The sequence below is a fragment of the Corythoichthys intestinalis genome, chromosome 8 (assembly GCF_030265065.1).
Source record: "Corythoichthys intestinalis isolate RoL2023-P3 chromosome 8, ASM3026506v1, whole genome shotgun sequence".
Lineage (NCBI taxonomy): Eukaryota > Metazoa > Chordata > Actinopteri > Syngnathiformes > Syngnathidae > Corythoichthys > Corythoichthys intestinalis.
Window position 1 is genome coordinate 51,385,976 of NC_080402.1, and position 18,570 is coordinate 51,404,545.

General features: G+C 38.5%; 2 protein-coding genes across 3 annotated transcripts in view; both read right to left on the reverse strand.

Annotated features, from left to right (window-relative positions):
- Positions 1-18,276, reverse strand: part of dtd1 (D-aminoacyl-tRNA deacylase 1) — a 37,587-nt gene extending 19,311 nt beyond the window's left edge. The window contains exons 1-4 of one of the 2 annotated variants that reach the window (XM_057843749.1): positions 18,002-18,276; positions 14,563-14,653; positions 13,112-13,347; positions 668-765 (exon numbers count right to left, since the gene is read on the reverse strand). In XM_057843749.1, coding sequence (XP_057699732.1) covers positions 668-765; positions 13,112-13,347; positions 14,563-14,653; positions 18,002-18,263 — 687 coding nt within the window. In that variant the 5' untranslated portion in view covers positions 18,264-18,276. Of the gene's footprint in view, positions 1-667; positions 766-13,111; positions 13,348-14,562; positions 14,654-14,989; positions 15,242-18,001 lie in introns of those variants that run through there. The other variant, XM_057843750.1, reaches the window with a different exon arrangement.
- Positions 16,051-17,284, reverse strand: LOC130920482 (small integral membrane protein 26-like). Its single transcript, XM_057843751.1, has 2 exons — positions 16,898-17,284; positions 16,051-16,597 (listed from the first exon to the last, which is right to left on the reverse strand). The coding sequence occupies exons 1-2, from the start codon at positions 17,148-17,150 to the stop codon at positions 16,419-16,421; spliced, it is 432 nt and encodes a 143-aa protein (XP_057699734.1). The 5' UTR covers positions 17,151-17,284; the 3' UTR covers positions 16,051-16,418.
- Positions 18,277-18,570: the final 294 nt, after the last annotated feature.

The following is an 18,570-nucleotide window of genomic DNA, read 5'->3' on the forward strand; positions in this document are numbered from 1 at the left end:
ATTTTCAGTTGTTCATACTTTACTTTAGATCATAGGGAAAAAACATTTTGTGTGGCCTTTGCAAATGATGTGCCACTTTTGTACAGTGAGTACAGTGAGTGTTAAACAACAAAGCAGGGATAACTGCACTTTCATGATGACAACTTCCCACTTTAGATTTCATGGATAGATAAGTCAAATCGAGGTTCATGTATCGTACTTGTCATCTCCAACTTACACAATGAAAACACTGACAATATTGTTGAAATTGCACTTATTTTTGTAAAGAAATTTTTGATTGCTCATACGTTTTTCTGCAACAAGCTTTGGAACAAGACTATTCGTGGAGTATGGATATTTATCAAATGTACAGTACTTGTAATAATTTCCACGGTTATAATTTATTGCTGATTAGGCCATGCATATACTTGAGATGAAACAGTAGTGAATGTGCTCTGCACATTAACATCATTTATATTTAACATAATTATAACAGTAATGAGCGCCGCAAGAAAAAACATATCTATCACCATCTAGTGGTTAAAAATGGAGGCATGAGGCATTATAATGAGCATGAAGCAATAGCCACATTCTTAATTGGGTGTTTCGACCTCCACCCACACCTCCCCCCCCCCCCAAAAAAAAAAAAAAAAAAAAACAGTATATGTGAGCTTAAAACATTCAGCACCTGTCGGGGGTCTGAAGAAACACACGGTGACGTCAGTTCAATGGTAACTGGACCATCATTTTGAACATGTACCTGCATGGAGGCCCCAAACTTTCCATCTAAAACACAAGACAGATCTAATTAGGGAACATAAACATACACAAATAACAAATGCTGTTAAATCATACATTCACATACTGTATATTAGTGATGCACGATAATACATTTTTCAACCGGTGCCGATAACCGATAATTTCCTCCACATTCCAACCGATAACCGATATTGTCAAGCCAATAATTCTATTAAAAAATTTATGTAAAATGTTAAAGTATACACAAGAGAAAATATTAATGTGCAAATATATAATTTATTGCTCTTTTTTCAACATCAAATATGAACAAGTAGTAAATTCCAACAGCTCGCATCCCCGAGCATGTTGTTTTGTGCCTGAGTTTTGTTAAGCCGGCAATAAAGGCAGCGTTACAAAGTCATTTGACCGCTCGTCATTTTACATACTGAATGCATTACTGACTGGCTGACTTCTTGTGTGGTTTTCTGCATGTTTAAATTATCATCTAACCACTGTGCCCTCTTGATAAGCTTGCTTACTTGACATCACTTGTCCAAATGTCCGTGGTGAAACTGATGTGATTGGCATGTTTTTCATGAAGAATGGTGGTCGTATAAACTACATTATTTTTTTTTATCCGGGGCTTTGGTTCTCAGGTCATTTTGGTTAAAAAAAACCGTCTCTCGTCTCTTTGGCGGCAGCTACGTTCATACCGGATAATCCACCCGCCCCGGCTGGTGCGTTGCGGCGTATTCGGGGACTGGCTCTGCTCCGGACGGAGGCGCACGCCTCGTGTCCCGCACGCCATGAGGAAACGCTCGAGAAACCGGGATGTTTGCTGGAGGTCCCGCTGCCGGGGAACCGGGCTTGGCCTGCCCCGCCTGGCGGCGGCCTGCCAGACCGGCCAGAACGGCAGGCTCCGTCGGAAGACGGCTACTTGTCGACTATCGGTCTCGTGCCGGTGTTTAGCCGTAGATGCGAGTTTACCACCCGCTTTGGGCTGCATTCCCAAACAACCAGACTCCGGGAAGGCCGCAGCGTCTCTATTGTCACAAGCCCCATAGTTTAGCTTAGTTTGTGTTTACAATAGCTTTAGCATTCCCGCTAGCAGCAGCCTCGTATTTGTTCCAAAAATCTTTGAGATGCAGTTTTAAATGGCTGCTGGGTTAGTGGTGTTGAATGAGGACGCTTTCTTTCCGCCTCGGGGAACTTCTGCAGTGCATGTTTTGCAGATGGCGAGAGCGTCTTTTTTTTTCACACACGTTAAATCCAGCCACGCTAGTGACAGCCATAATCTACAACTGCTTCTTGTCATGCAACTCCGCCTCCTCAACCCCTCCTCCCTCAGAGGCTTCAGAGAGGGGAGGGGTTGAGGGGGCCGCGTGCTGAATTCTTCGGTTGCGCACATTTGGAGGCTAAATCAAGTATACATTTATCGGATTGCATTATCGGTTGAATTTTTTTATTATCTTGATTATCTGTGTGACGTCATAATTGCCATTATTGGCCGATAATTATCGGTGACCGATATTATCGTGTATCTTTACTGTATATACAATAATGTGTATGCATATGTAAAAACATACTTACGTATTTACAATATATGTAATTATGTGTATATGTATATACATATTGAAATATACACATTGCATAGTTATATGTGCATATATATTGTGTATATATACATATATGTACGCACACACATACATTTATACAGAATATAGTAGCAGTACGGCCCGGCGTTGCTCGGGTTTGTTAATCGTGAACGCAACAAATTATACATTCCTTAGTGATGCAGCTGTAATACAGTAAAAGTAAAAGGATGGCATAAAGGGGTTAATATGCAATCACTTTTCCATCACTGTGTACAGTATGAATATCCAGCCGAAATGAATCCCTTAGTAAAATTCTGGATAATTGTACATTTTTACACGCACGCACACACTCCCTACACACACAAAGACCAAGTTCCAATTTACCATTTATATATCCCTGCTCAAAAATACGGGAACACTAAAGTAACAGATTGTAGATCTGAATGTATGAAATATTTTTACGAAATACTTTTTTCTTTCCATAGTTGAATTTACTAACAAAATCACACCAAAATTATCAGTGAAAATCAAATGTAACAACCCATGGAGGTCTGGATTTGGAGTTATAATCAAAATTAAAGTGGAAAAACTACAGGCTGATCCAATTGGGATGTAATGTCCTTTAAACAAGTCAAAATGAGGCTCAGTAGTGTGTGTGGCCTCCACAGGCTTGTACGCCCTCCCTAGAACACCTGGGCTTGCTTCTAATGAGATGACAGGGGTGTCCTAGGGGATCTCCTCTTAGATCTGGACGGTATGAGAAGCAACTTGGCGGTGCCAGATGGACCTAAACAAAATGTCCCAGAGGTGTTTTATTGGATTTAGGTCAGGCGAATGTGGGCGCCAGTCAATGTTAACAAGTCCTTCTTCTTTCAGGAACTGCTTGCATACTCCAAGCCACATGAGATTTGGCATTGTCATGCCCAGGCACTGAAGGGAGGTCATGGTATAATAGCACACAGCTAAAGTTGGGTAGTAACTTGTCACATTTACTGCGTTACATTTACATGAGTAACTTTTTGAGAAAAATATACTTCGAAGAGTAGTTCTGCTAAGCAATACTTTTTACTTTTAATTAAGTAGATTTGTGAAAAAGAAACGCCACTCTTACACCGCTACTTTGGGCTACACTAGTTGTTATATTGTTCCTCTTTATTCTACATATTAGATTTTCCTTTTTTTTTTGTTTTTGGCAAAGATGCCAACAGGGGCTCTACCAGTTTCACCATAGATATCGCAAAAATAATCACATGACTCCATTATGCCAATCAGACTCAAGTAGGGCTGCAGCTATCAGTTATTTTAGTAGTCGATTAATCGATGAACTATTTAGTTTGAATAATTGACTAATCGGACAAGGAACATAAAAAATTGAAATACCTGAGCTGAGTCTCAGACGGTATAAAAAAAAACAAATGACGATCAATGCACAACAAAAGAACAATGGGCTAACTTAATAGCAAAACTCTGCTAGCTTAAAGGGTATGAAAACGCAAAGGGGGTGTGAGACATCAATAGAACCGTTATGTGCCAAGATAACAAATATTGATAAAGTTAACAAAAAAAAAAAATCAATCACATTAATGAGCAATTATCGAAAATAGATCGAAAATGACGAACATTTCCGAAAGTGTTCCGGAAACAGCCGAATGGGGCGGAGATGTTCTAACAAGGAAACAAAAGGTCGAGGCAGGTGCCATCGTTGTTTATCGACGAGAGAGTTGCGTTCGTGTTTTATCAAAAAATCGCTAAAATGGTTCACACCTGTCATGCAATGTGGTTTACAAATAGCCATTTGTTGCAATGTAGTACCCATGAGTTCCCGAAGCGAGAAAAAGAGCTGGACTACGCAGACAATGAGTAAAGTTCGTCAGTGCTAAGAGGGCTATATTTGCAATTTTACAGGGAAACGGGAACCTGACGAGCAAGAAGATGTGCCTACAACCTCAAAGAAAACAAAAGTTATGCTACTTCCTAATCACTAAAGACCCACGAACTGCGAAGGAGTGAATTCGTGACCCGTATGTGAATAAATCGAGTGATTCGAGCATGTCTGTGAAACAGGAATATCAGCTTGTAGAGATCACAAATCACGGCGACTTAAACGTACATTTGAGGCAACAACTTTACCGAAGTTCTGAATTAAAGTCATTTCGGAATATCCCGACATCGCTAGGAGCGAGCTGAAAACTGTGCTATAATTTCCAACATCGTGTATTTGTGATGCTAGCTTCTCTCACTCTCCCATCTCGGGACCATCTCGTCTCAACGAAACAAACTCAGCCCTCCCACTGATTCAGCGGGTGAGTTGTATTTTTTACCTGCACTTAACCCGACGGGGCTTAAAACAAATGCTATTTTATATTTGCTGTATTTTTCTGCCGCACATTGCCGGTGTTCTGACAAAGTTGGCATGCGTGTAACGTTAAAAAGGACCGCGAATGCAGTGATTCCTAAGTACACAGTACAAACTTCCTTTAAAGAACGGAATATTAACTTACGTTTGCCATGTTTGGCGCACACAACAACTGCACGTAGCCCTCTCACTTAACGACTTCGCCGTGTCGTTAAGCGTTAATTTACGCCATTTCCGTATTGCACATGTATGTTTGTGATGTAAATAGTTTTTTAGCACCATTGGATAACATTGAGAGTCCAACTGAATATAAAAGAGGGACACCGGTCCGTGAAAAAAAAGACCCAAATCACACCGGTCTGTGGTGCAAAAAAGGTTGGGGACCCCTCCTCTAATCCCATTCATATTTGTGTCGGTTGGCAGAGCGAAACCGATGATAGCATATTAAATGATAATTATTCTATACATTACTTTACTTTGCAGTCACGGTATAGCAGCTTCACAAAAAGAAATGCAAAACATACCATTTGGTGTTTCCCACACAAACTGTTGGCGGGGTTTCATCAGTGTGATTGCTCCCCTCAGTGATCCTTTCATTAGGCTGCACTGGCTTTCGTTTGGGCTCAAATTGATAACCCAAAACACCAAAGAAAGGTTCATAACTCTCCTCGTTACCATTAGAAGAATGTTCGTTACGTCGGATTCGTCGCTGCAACTACAAACGTAACTGTCTGCCATCATCGCCGCCATTCAGTACTAAAGCACTGAGCCGGTTGTTTCCTTGTTTTGATGTCATGCACACAATCTGCCAGATTTCCGGGATCTCGGGGGCGGGTCTTTTTAGCTTGAAATTGACCCAAATTTCTCTAATTTTCTTGGTGTTGCGATGTGTGTAATTACACCAGTACTTCACAAATAGTGGGGCGCGCCCCCCTGGGGGGGCGCAGAGCGATGCCAGGGGGGGCGCGTGTGACCTCGGGAACATGCTTTTTTTTTTTTTTCTGCCGTACTGGAATAAAGTGTACTTGCGCATCCACTCAGTGGGTGGCAGTGGCGCTCTCATTTTCAGAGTGCGTGCAGTATTTTTGAACTAAGGAAGAGCACTCATCACACAGAAAACAAGTATGAAGAGCAGTGCGCTGCCGCCGTTTTCGAAAGACGTTTTCCGACCGGACTCACTCACGCAGCGACCCACTGTCTTGTCCGGTTCTCACGCCGCCGCCCGATAAGTGCCATTTTCGGCTTGGGATCGTCACGACGACCGCCCTCACCTACGGTTCTACCTCGGCCTCCGAGAATGCGCTTTGTTCGTGCCGTTTTTGCCTTTTAGCTTTGACTTTTAATACTGTGGGTGATGAGGAAAGACTGTTTACTGTGTCTAAAAATAATTATAGCTGACCGCCAGAAGCCAAATCAATTAAGACGCCACTTAAAGACATTCGACCCCAATCTCATTGATAAGCCGCTTGATTGTTTTTCAGCGAAAACGTGCCGAATATTGCCAACAATCGTCCTGCTTTGTCAGTGTTATATCAGTAAACCAGTGAGCATTGTTAGCATGCTCATTGCAAAATGACTCCACACCATTGCAAAGGAGGTAATACTGAGTGTGAGCAGCAAAAATAAAAACTGTCCTTCTGTCCAAGGACAGTCTTTTTTTTCCTTTATTCATTTTTGTTTTTTCGGTCAAATTTTTTGGCATATTGTCCTCATGAGTGAATGTTTCTAATCAATTTGAATTCGTTATTATTTACTGATTTTATTACATTTTATTTTTCTGTATCAAATGGTCAAAAATGTACCTTGAGTGTATTTTTACAGTTTGAATGTGACTTTTTTTTTTTTTTTTAAATTCAGGCAAATTGATGCACGTCAAGTCTTCTCTGTTACAAACAAAATAATGTTAATAAAGTTATACTTTATTATAAGTTGATCTATGTTACTTTTTTTCTTTATTAGAAAAACAGGACACAATATTAGGCAGATGCGTATTTATAATAGTAATTTTATAGACAAATAATACTATTTACAGTGGCGGCAGAGAGTTTGGGGGGGGCGCGAACCATTTACGTCTTGCTTGGGGGGGGGTGTTGCAGAAAATAATTGAGAAGCACTGAATTACACGAAGTGACATGATATGAATCCAAAAGGCATTCGTTTATGGATAAATGATGGAACATTAGCATTTCCCCAGGTGTTGACATACACTTTAAATTTTTTTTTTTTTTAAATAACGCTCTTAGCAAATGGTTCAGACACATATACCCACAAAAACAGCTAAATATAACAATAAAATTTAAACTAAAAAAAGCGCAAACAAAAACTTATCTTAGGTTTGTCTTAACAGAGAGCAGCTGGATTCAGCCATGTGAAATGAGGCAGACTAGAGGGCAGTGTATCCACCCAAATTAATAAAGCTAAATGCAAGCACTTTCAAAACACACCATTACAACGGCAATTTAATTAAACGAATACTCGAGCAGCAAAATTTAATTTGAATCTTTTTTTTTCCTAATCGAATATTCAAGTTAATCGATTAATCGTTGCAGCAGACTCATGCTTGGCGTTCTATGATCACACCGGCCTGTTCAATCACGTGGCCATAAAAAATGAAGTATTTGACATAGAGCGCTGCCCTCAACATGACTTGAAAAAACAGATTTTAACCTCTCTCCCAAGTTTTATTTTGCACCGACTGACCACGAAAACCAGAGATATGGTCCTTTTAATTTCATCATTGGAACTATGAAGGAACTATTCACGATCCAACTTTTCAAACTATTTTCTCCACAAGAGGGCATTCATGCATTTTATAAAAATGATACATCTGTTCTGTATTTTTTGCTTTTCTCTCGCCTGAATTAATTTTTCTGTTTTTATTTTTTTTTATTTCTTTGGCTTAATGTGTTTATGTAATAGGTTATAGTACAGCATAATAATGACAGTTCATATCGATAACTTTGTGCTGAGAATTTTTTTTTTTTTTTAATTAAGCATCGTAAGCATTTACTCACATTACTCATTACTTTCTTTTCACCACTTTTTCACTTGTACTTGAGTACATTTTTTAGATACCTACTTTCACTCTTACTTGAGTAATATTATTTTGAAGTACAACTCTTACTTGAGTAATTTTTTGGCTACTCTACCCACCTCTGGACACAGCAATGGGCAAATGGACAATGAAGCTGCAACAATTGAACTTTGGTATTATCAAACCTGCAGATAAAAACACTTGTTTTCTGAGCAAAAAAAAAAAAAAATCACATAGGTGAATAGTTTTCAGATTGAAACATATTTTAGTTCAGCTTTTACTACCAAAGCCAACATTAAGGGCTCAATCATGCCAGCTCATTACACACCAAATGGTTTTCAGTTCAAAAAAGCCAGTACTCTTTGCCAAGTATTCCTGTTCATTCTGTTCAGATGTACATCTGCAGCGAGTTTTCACATGATGAAGCTAATTTTAAAAAATTTAAAAAAAGTTTGTGTTGACAACTGAAGTGTTGTATCCTTCTGTTTATAAGTAAGGGTTTATTTATACTTAAAACCTAAATATTTGTACTCATAGTGCAATGAAAAATTATTTGACCTCTTTTCAAATTATCTTTTTCAAAGTTACCCCATTTTAATATTTAAAAACTGCCAAAGAAATGTAAATGTCACACAAAAAACACATGAACTAAAACATAAACTGCACTTTTTAAGTGCTGATTTATTCCAGAATTATAGTGGCAGTAACTTTATTTCTCTTGTCGAGTTTCTGTGGGTTGCATATATTATCACTACGGATGTGCCCGATCCGATCATGTGATCGGAAATCGGGCCGATCGGGCCATTTTTTAGAGGATCGGAATCGGGTGATAAGGATAGGTGTTTTAATTAAAAGAATGAAAAGATGTTTGTTTTAAGGGCTAAATAGTTACAAAATAATCCAAAAATACAATGGCATTGCTAAAAGAAACAAAAATATATACGTTTATACTCCGCAACACTTCCGTAAAAAGTGGAAGAGGAAGTACTGTAATATTGCAGTACTGTAACATGTTTGGAACTTTGTTTAAAAAAAAATAAATAAATAAATACCTTAATTATCATTATGTAAATAAAATGAATATTTAAACTTCTGAATAGTTTTTCAGTAAAATTTGGAATTAAATCCAAATTGTAGAGTTTCAAGGGAGTTCAAAATTTCAGATAGCAGATAAGTATTAAGTAATATGTTTCAGATAATATTTTATATAAAAAAAAATTTAAAAAATTACTAATAAAATAAAGTTCTGTGTGATGAGGTAGAGCCCACAGGCATTTGGGGCAGATAAGGGAAAAAAAAAAGCTATGCAGTGTGACGATAGCCTAAATGTTCTTCCACTGGGTCAGAGAGATTAATGACCCTATCTGCACACTAAGGACTTGGTCCATGCCAGAAGAATGCCGCATAATCATATTTCCTCTCCAAAGCTAATTAGAAGTCTTCACTCCTACCTGGCTAGGCCAAGGTGTTCCCTTTATCTGCTCCCTGATGGTCCGACCTAGTTCAGTGTCACTATTGAGGCGCTTAACAATCCACACTGATGCAGCCCAAACTGCTATAACTTAATATTGATCTAAGTGATGCTATTTTTTCCCATCCTGTTTTATTATCTACCTCTTCTTTCTTTGTTCACATTATTCAGGCTTTCTACAGGTATCACCAAATCTCATTTAATGCTTTTTAATACCACTTTAAACTAATTCAATGCCCATCCCCAACTGCAGATAGTTTCACACACAAAAATTATGAGTGGAGTTGCCCAATAACTACTTTTTACCCGATAATCGATATCCCGATATTGTCCAACTCCAAAAATCCGATACCAATATCAAACCGATACGTATATGCGGTTGTGACCTTCTCATATTATGGCCAATTGTATTGTGATGTCCCAATGGATAGTTCAATACTGATAAATGTAACAACTTCAAGGTTTCCCAATAAACATTCTGTAAAAAATAAGAACAACGTCAACTGAAGTTATGGAAAAAGTGCCTAAATTGCACCACTATACTGTTGAAATCAAAATCGTGCAAACATCAGTTTTTTGGGATCAAGTGCAAGTGCAAAGGACTTCCATAATCCATATATGGCTCACACAGTGCTTCTGGCTCAAAATAACAACAAAGGCACACAGCTTCAGTACAGTGAATGAGGTATGAAATTACTTTATAATTCATTATTCTTCAATCATTTATTGTTCAATCAATTTTTGCACCATTAATCAAAATGGTCTACCCGCATAACAAATGCCAAGCATCTTCGTTTAGAGACATCTAAGGGTGAATAAGCATAACTACTGTGCTAAGCTGTGACCAGTCCTTGTTTAAAGACAGAAGGATTCTACATTCACTTTGAAGGCAACATGCATATTGGCCCAAAACCAATAATGAAAAACCCTTGTCAATTTTATATGATACAATTTTTTAAATGCTTTTTATTGGCTGATATTATCCAGATGATATCGGTCAACTCTAATAAATTGTGTAAAAGGGGTTCTTAACCATCAAGTTCATATATTTTTTTAATGCCTCGACCTTTTAGTTTCATGCCTTTTAAGGCCTGAATTTTGATATAATCCATTTATTGACTTTTAATGCTTTTTAATGACCCGCATAAACCCTGTTATTATTAATTGCAGTGATGTGCACTGTGCAACATCAAGGAAGAATGTTCTTCATAGTATGGACAAAGCAAGTTGGATTGTAGTAACCAATGTTACCTTTATTTTTTCATGTGTCAGAACCCCAGACACACAAGCTCCCTGAGCACACTGAGGACCACTGTGAGCAACATCAGAGGTGTACTATTATTTTACTTTTGATATAATTGATTTGGCCCACTTAAAATGAAAAAGACAAAAATCTCGTTCATGAAATGTGTGCTATGTTATACAGTATGTGAGAGTCCTGCTTTAAAAATAAGTCCTGCTTTGGCCTGGGTAAGGTGTGGCATGGGTGAGTTAATAAATATAAAACATAGGCTAGGTTCATACCGCAGGTCTTAATGCACAAATCCGATTTTTTGTCATATTTGATTTTTTGGCGTGCCCATTCAGACTGCCTTTGTCCATTTAGGCCATTTAAGTATTATGCATGCGCACTAATTTGCAGTCCGACTGAGCAAGAAAACCCGCATGCGCAAAAGCATCAAAACAAATGACATCACATGCTGGCTGTCATCTGTCATTCCAGGGAGATCATATTTTGATTTCCAAAAAGAGGACACAAATAACAGACATAAATAATCCCCATTTAGGCTGATATTCAAAGTATATATGGATCGCTAGCATGCACACACTGTCCGTGCATGTCACACCCACATACGGGCAGTTTGCCACAACTCTTGGAGGTGAAAGACATCTTGAAATATTGCTCACATAGAGTAGTGAGAAATCTGATCATTCTGAGGCTCATCCTCAACCCATTTTTATTTTTTTATGACTGTTGTCAAGCTCAACCCTTCCCCAAAAGGCGTGATCAAGGCAAGCTGGGCGCTAATGCACAGCTGCACCACTACCGTAGCGCACCATCTCTCTCGCTCAGACCGCCGCGACATTGTGGAAAAATGTGGCCCAGATCGGATTTAAACCACATACGAAAGGGACCCTGATCGGATTTCAAATGTTCCACTTCTACGCGACTTGTCCCGTTCAGACCGTCAAGTTAATGCCTCACTCGATTTGGAAAAACACGAAAAAATCGGATTCCTGCCGTATGAACCCAGCCATAATGAACAACCACAATGGGAGTATATCAAACTCCCACATTAAAACTGTTCAGACAATAGGGACACTCACGATTCCTACGGTATTCTCTGTGTCTAAGCGGCTATACAGAACAGGTTAAAAAATAAAAAAAAATAAAAAAAATAAAAAAAAACACAGTTTCACCGCTTGTTCTTCTATTTGCACATGCTCTGACAGCCATTCAATCTAAAAAGAATTGCATTCCTTTTTTACTGTGGCTTGATGAGTGTAGTACTGCTGCCCTTTCAATGCTATGATTAGCTGCGAAGTCTTGAGTTAAATGAACTGTACCGTATTATTGGCTAGACACCTGTTGCTCATTAAGTTACGTTGCAAAAATGGTACAAAAAACAATTTTATTGGTCTAATTAACTATATTACATCAGTTTTAATATTAGACATGAATTAATACTGTAACGCTTGCAAAAATTGGCAGCGGAATGTAGCCCCACTAAAAAAGGACATGAGTCTAGCTGACTTTTCACACTATTTTTCTCTGCACTCACCCAGGTCATGCACCTCACCGCTATATACAATTGTGGTGTAGTACCACAATGGGAGCACCGCCTTGCCGTATCGAACGCACCACTAGGAGTGCCGCGCTGGCACATCACTGTTTTAGTGATGCTACAATATTTCTGTTGAATTTCTTTCTGTGGGTATAGATTTTCTTCTGCGCCGAGTATGTGCAAACAGTGCGCGATTGCGCATGCGCACAGCTTAGAGGGAGTATTGGGAGTGACAGTGATGACAAATTACAACTGTCAAATTTGCAAAATGTGCCAATTGATACATTTATATAGAGAGATAGCAGAGAGCTGAAGACAGTGGTGTGTTAAGCTTAATCATGATTCATTAAAAGTTTAAGGTGTCAAGAATTTACATTTTGAATAATACATAGATAATACACTGTATAATAACGGCAACTATGTTTGAGTCTACTCACTGGCAATCAGTGTGCTTATGTTTCTGTGTCACATGTACAGAACACACCTATATAGAAATATCTTGTATTCTCCTACATTTACAGATAAACTCAAATACCATATTAGACAGTACATTAGGAAGTTGTGACAATCAGTGTAGTGGTACATGTTGATGCTGATATTTTTTCCCAACTGTCCTTTTGGGAAGCGATTGCCAGATGCGACCAATCAGTGACAGTAAATGATACATCAAACCTCAACCAATACTGATGCCTTCTTTTTTGTCTGATGCATGTCAAAAAGTTGCTACTAGCAATGTAACAAGTAACGAGCTTGGAAAACTAAAATTATTACTATTTTCAGAAGAGTTATTCCTTACACTACTGATTACAGAAATATATTTCAATTACAGTCACAAATTAACATGTTACCCCCCAAATTCATGAGCAGGCCTTCAAAGTAAACTGAAATGCTAAAGAGTGCTTCAACTAAACTGGAGGTGTTCACACTACAGGATATGTAAGTGCCTGGGGGTTGAAAATTTTCAGGCATAAACAATATTTTAATATAATGTAATATGTAATGGCATACTTAAACTGAACATACCTTCAATCAGCTCTTTTGTACGTGCAAAGTGGTTAAACAGTTTGAAGGCAAAACTAATGTTTAACCCATTACTATGTAACATCAGACTGAACCAGAAAATGGTTGCTAAGGTGCCATTAGTTGACCCACCTTTAACCAGCTCAGGCTTGTAGGCACTCCTCATGTTCTCCAGGATGCTGGCGTAGAAAGGTTGGGACAACTCTGCAGGCATGGCCGAGTGGAAGTCTGGCTTGTTGCCCTTTAGTATGCACTGGAGTGTAAACTGGCTCACACATAGCACCTCATAGTCCCGGTCCATGACACTTTTACTCCATGCTCGACCGTTCTCATCTTCAAACAGCCGCAGGTTCAGGATCTTGCGTACTCTGGAAGGCAAGAACAAAATTGTGTAAAACAACAGATCAGGATCAAGTTCAGATAATATAATAATAACCCTCTTAGTTTGAAAGGACACCACCGGACCATTGAATTGTCCATTGAAAATATGCTACCTTCTAATTTCCAAGGTTGGATAATACTTTTGATGTATCATTGTAGAAGTACCTTTGATAGCAGTACTAACAGTGTAATTGCCTTCGCCAGAAGTTGGAAGTAGGCACACATAATTCAGCTCTGCGGATTGTTAAGATTAACAATTTTAGTGCTGCAACAAATAATCGATTAACTCGAGTAATTCGCTTAGAAAAAACTTTGAATCCAATTTTGGTGCTTCGAGGATTCGTTTAATTAGAGTGGCGCTGTAATGGTTTGTTTTAAAAGTGTTTGCATTTAGTTTTATTGATTTGGGTGGATATACTGCCCTGTAGTGGCAACAGTAATTATGACATAACTCATCTTACATGGCTGAATTCAGCTACTCCCTGTAAAAACCAACATAAGGTGAGTTTTTGTTGGTGCTAATATGTTTATTCATGCATTCATTATTTAGTTCAGTAGTCTATTTGGTCTTTTTTTTTTTTTTTGTGGGAGTACGTGTTTGAATGATTTGTGAAAACCTTTGTTTAAAAAAAAAAAAAAAAAAACTTATGGCATTTAAGCTAGCGGACTTTTGCAATGCAAGTTAGCCAAGTGTTCTTTTGTTGTACTTAGCTCCTCATTTAGTTATTTTTTATATTGTTTGTGGCTGAGCTCAGGTATTTTAATTTAGTTTTAAATGCATTTATTGCTCTTGTAAAATGAAAGTGCAATTCTATATCATTTGAAGAAACTCTAAGGACAGTATTTCATTTTGGCATTTTTGTAAGTGCAATCCAAGGAAGCCAAAATAAATCTTATTATATGCATAAACACATTGTTGTACAATTTAAATCTCAAGTTTATTCTGCAAAGCAGGATAAATTTGTAATCCGAATGCTCGATTATTTGAACTACAAAATAAATTAATCGACTACTTAAATAATCTGTAGCTACTGCCCTATCAATACATCACAGAGTTTGTCTCAAAGTTACAACGTTTAAGTGATAAAATACTGAAATTGCAAGCTTGATTTGAAAAAAATATATATGGGAGGGGGAACAAAACTGTCAAAATGTCATTCACAGGACAAACACTTTTTACTTGGGATCTGTCATGCACTTACATGTACTCTGCGTCTGTGTGGGTGTCCTCAACAGATATTCCGAGTAGCACACACAGTCCCTGACCGATTGAACTGATCGTTTCGCCTCCCACTGCAGGAAAAACGAAGAAAAAGTTGATGTCAGAGTCAGGTTCATGTGAGAACGAATGAGCAAGCATGAAAGAGTCCTGAATAGCAGACATTCTTCCAAATCATACATCCGATGTTTTCATTTTTCCATCTGCCTCCTAAGGTTAAATGCATTTCCAACTTAAATCCATAAATATTGTCTTTGATTTTTGTTTAACTGCTGTCCTAAATCGCGCCAATGCTAACCCAACCTAGCTCACGTTAGCTTAACATGCATTCAAGATGCCATTGAATGTATCCAATACGCCGACACAAAGTAAGACACAGTGTTATCTTTCAAATCAACGGAACTGTTCACCTGTCACAGATGCCCTGGTAACTCTTTGGATGATCGCTTTCATTGTTTTGGCGATGTTTCACAAGGCATTGACACCTCTAGTTAGTAGTACACGAACACAAGGCTTGAAAGCGAAAACTCCGTTGTCGCCCTCAAGCGGCCTCTTGCGGAATTTTACTCACTTAACATTACAGTCCATATCGTTTATGGGTGGGTTACGTTCTAAAAACAGTAAGTAAACCCACGAAGCAGAGAATGTTTGAATTTAGAAATACCACATTAGTTAAACTATAGACAGTCTATTTACTTGACGTTTGTCCGCCCTTTGAAATGTCCACTTGTGTGAGGGTGTTTTAACGCAACTCCTACTTTCGCTTTACTTTTAGTAATCATTTGCATATTGGTACAACAGACTCGACGGCTGTGGATTATAGTGCGTTTTGTTGTTGTGTGTGAATGTCAAATGGCCGCAATAAATAAACCATTCTAGTGGAATGGTGGTGTGAATCAGTCCTAAAAGCACTAACTGCCCCTGTAGTTTGATCATTAGAATCTTAATACTGGATCAGTACTCTTGAATTTACACAAAAAAGCACTCTTGAGTTAACAGCACTCCCAGATGGCAGACCGACATTGATTAAACGTTGATTTCACATAAAAATCATCAGTATGGTTGCCATCGAAATTTTCGATGTCATGTGACGTTGAAACAACGTTGTTCTATGGTATGTCAGGCGATGGTTGGGTTAACATTGTTTTATAGTTGAACTAATGTTGACAAATAGTTATGATTGACTGGGAAATATGATTGAAAAGTCATTGAATTATGGATGAGCGGGCGTTTTGGTCGAAAACTTAAAATGGATTTAGCGTTGTTCCAAGATGATTAATTATCGAAAAATGATATAAGATCGACAGCGGAATGTTGATCCAACATCTTTTAAACGTCGGTCTGCTATCTGGGCTGTAAATGAAGGAAGACGTGTCAAGCTTTCAAAGGCCACGTACAATGGCACTGACTTATCAATGACTGACAACTGTCTATTTGTTGGGGAGATAACTGAAAATACTGTACAGTACATACTGACTGTGTACATTACTAACTTTATTAGCATAAATTGAATAGTCTGTGCATATGCATATATGACATCAGACCAAAGGCTGGTTGACCGGGTACAACAGAAAACCCTGTCTTTTTTATTGATGCCAAGAAGCAGACCATGCCGATTTTGACAGAGATTCATTTCACATCTGTTTGTGAAAGTATGCCAACCTCTTTGCACGGTGAGTGCATGACAATCCAAAAGAAAATGGTAGCTTTCTTGGAGCTGGAAAGGTCATACCATTTAATTTGATTAAATCTTTGCAGAAATGTAAAAAAAAAAAAAAAAAAAAAAAAAAAAAAACTTTTCATCCTAAGTGTCTTCCAGACAACTCCAAGGATTCCATTTTAACTGTCTCCAGTTCCAGGACCACCAGTGAATGACTGAATGAAATTTTGGATCCTTGTTGTGTACGGCACAAAGTCCTTTTTGTAGATGATGATGGTTTTTGTGTGCTCAGTCTCATATAAGACTTCATTTGGATTCTTCCTCTCTTCTTTTTTTCTTTCCTCACTTTTAGCTGAGTCTGAAATGATAAAGTAGAGAATCTAAATGACAAACCATTACAACGTCATTCATAAATGAAGCTCAGTTCATTGTTAAATAAGGACACGCTGACAAACGCTACCAAAAAATGTTTAAACATCGCCACTAAAGTAAACGTTTACAACAGGAAGCAAAATTAATGATTTCAGAGAACTCCGAGGTCTCTGTACCTCAGCTTAAAGAACTCTCTCATTTATAAATTATTGAAAACTATACATGCAAAGCTATGTTGATCGACAATACCCGCAATAAAACCTGCACCCTTGTAGCATCGCCTTACCTGTGCTTTTCTGTCCGCTTGTGAAATGAAAATATGCAAAAGAGCCAATCATTGTCCACACACCTAGGGCGTAAACCCTAGACGCAGTTTTGTTCCACTTTATTAAGTTCTTTAAAGTCATTTTTGCATTCGAAACAGCTGTATTTTGAAAGGAAATTGAGTTATGATGGCTTGACCTAACGCGACTAGGGTGCCGCCATGTCAGTCTAACCCGGAAGTAAACAATCCACGGAGGTTCTATGGCACATTTCATTGCAACATGATTGGCTAGAGGACTTCGATCACTATAACATGATTGGCTCTTGCATTCTGGTGGCTCACACCCACACCCAACTGCTTCGAGAGTTGGCTTTGGCTGCTTCCTTACAGGAAAATAATTAGGAGATCCGTTTAGCGTGGCGGCTTTATTTTAAAGATCCACAAACTGTAACCAATCATCACCCTACACATACCAAATGTAACAATTATTTTTGTCCGAATGTGATGCCTACAGCACATGGTACCCTGGGCGACAAGTGCCCCCCCCCCCCCCCCCCCCCAACACAACAACAACAATGGTTCACCGTCAAAACACAGCGCAGGAGTTACACTGAGCACAACCCAACAACCAAAACACAGTATTTGCAAAGATTGTGGCTTTTTATAATGCCATCAAACCAGTTGAAACTGCACAACAATAAATATGTGCAAAATAATATTCATTTAACACCGCAAACATTAATGAAATATTATATAATACAGAAAGTGTGGAAGATTCTACTTGTGACTAGTTGGCTCATATGTGTTGATCACTACAGGGGCTCCTGTTACAGAACACTGAAGATTAAATCAAATACTTTTTTGGGCTCATGTGCAAGTCACTAGCCACGTTTACATGCTGACTTTTATTCATACCGATTCAAATCATTCCGAATGGAAATTTCAGATCAGCTGTTTACATGTCACTTCATCTATTCCGATCGAGCGTTTACATGTGACTGCCTTTATTCCGAAAAGACGTTTGACAACTGGCGTCTGACATGCGTAGATTAATCAAAACAAAGCGTCACGTTGCAAAACATGGAGATCGATCGTCGGAGTGCTGCTGTTTTAACTTTAACCCACTTGTTGTGTTTGTGGGGTCGTATCCGCTTCTGCTGTTTTGCTCTTTTGCCTTGTAGTAGCCGGTTTTCCACCGGTTTCTAATCTGGTCAACGCTCCGGTCTATTCCGGCTTCGTGTAACCTCTCGTGAACTTTTTTAAATAGTTCACTGTTCCTCGTTTTACGCCCGTCTAAGCGACCAATTATATTCCATTCTTTTAAAGTTTGAATTAAATACAATCTTTCCGCCAGACTCCAATTAGGTGCGCTGTGCTTGGAAGCCATGTTGCAAGTGACGTTACATACGTCACAAAGTGACGTCACCACGTCAGTACGGAGCATGTGCAGAAAGAACGCAACCAGACACCATTCCGCTTCCCTGTTTACATGATATAATTTTACTTCTAATCGGTTTGGGAAAAGGAATATTCCACTCCTGTGAATCGGAATGAAATTCCATTCGGTTTGGGCCTGTTCATTCCGAATGAGGTGTTTATATGGAACACATTTATTCGGTTTGAACAAATATTCCGATTGTAATGGGAATATTTGGCTCCATGTAAACGTGGCAAATGTTTCCTCTAATTTTTCA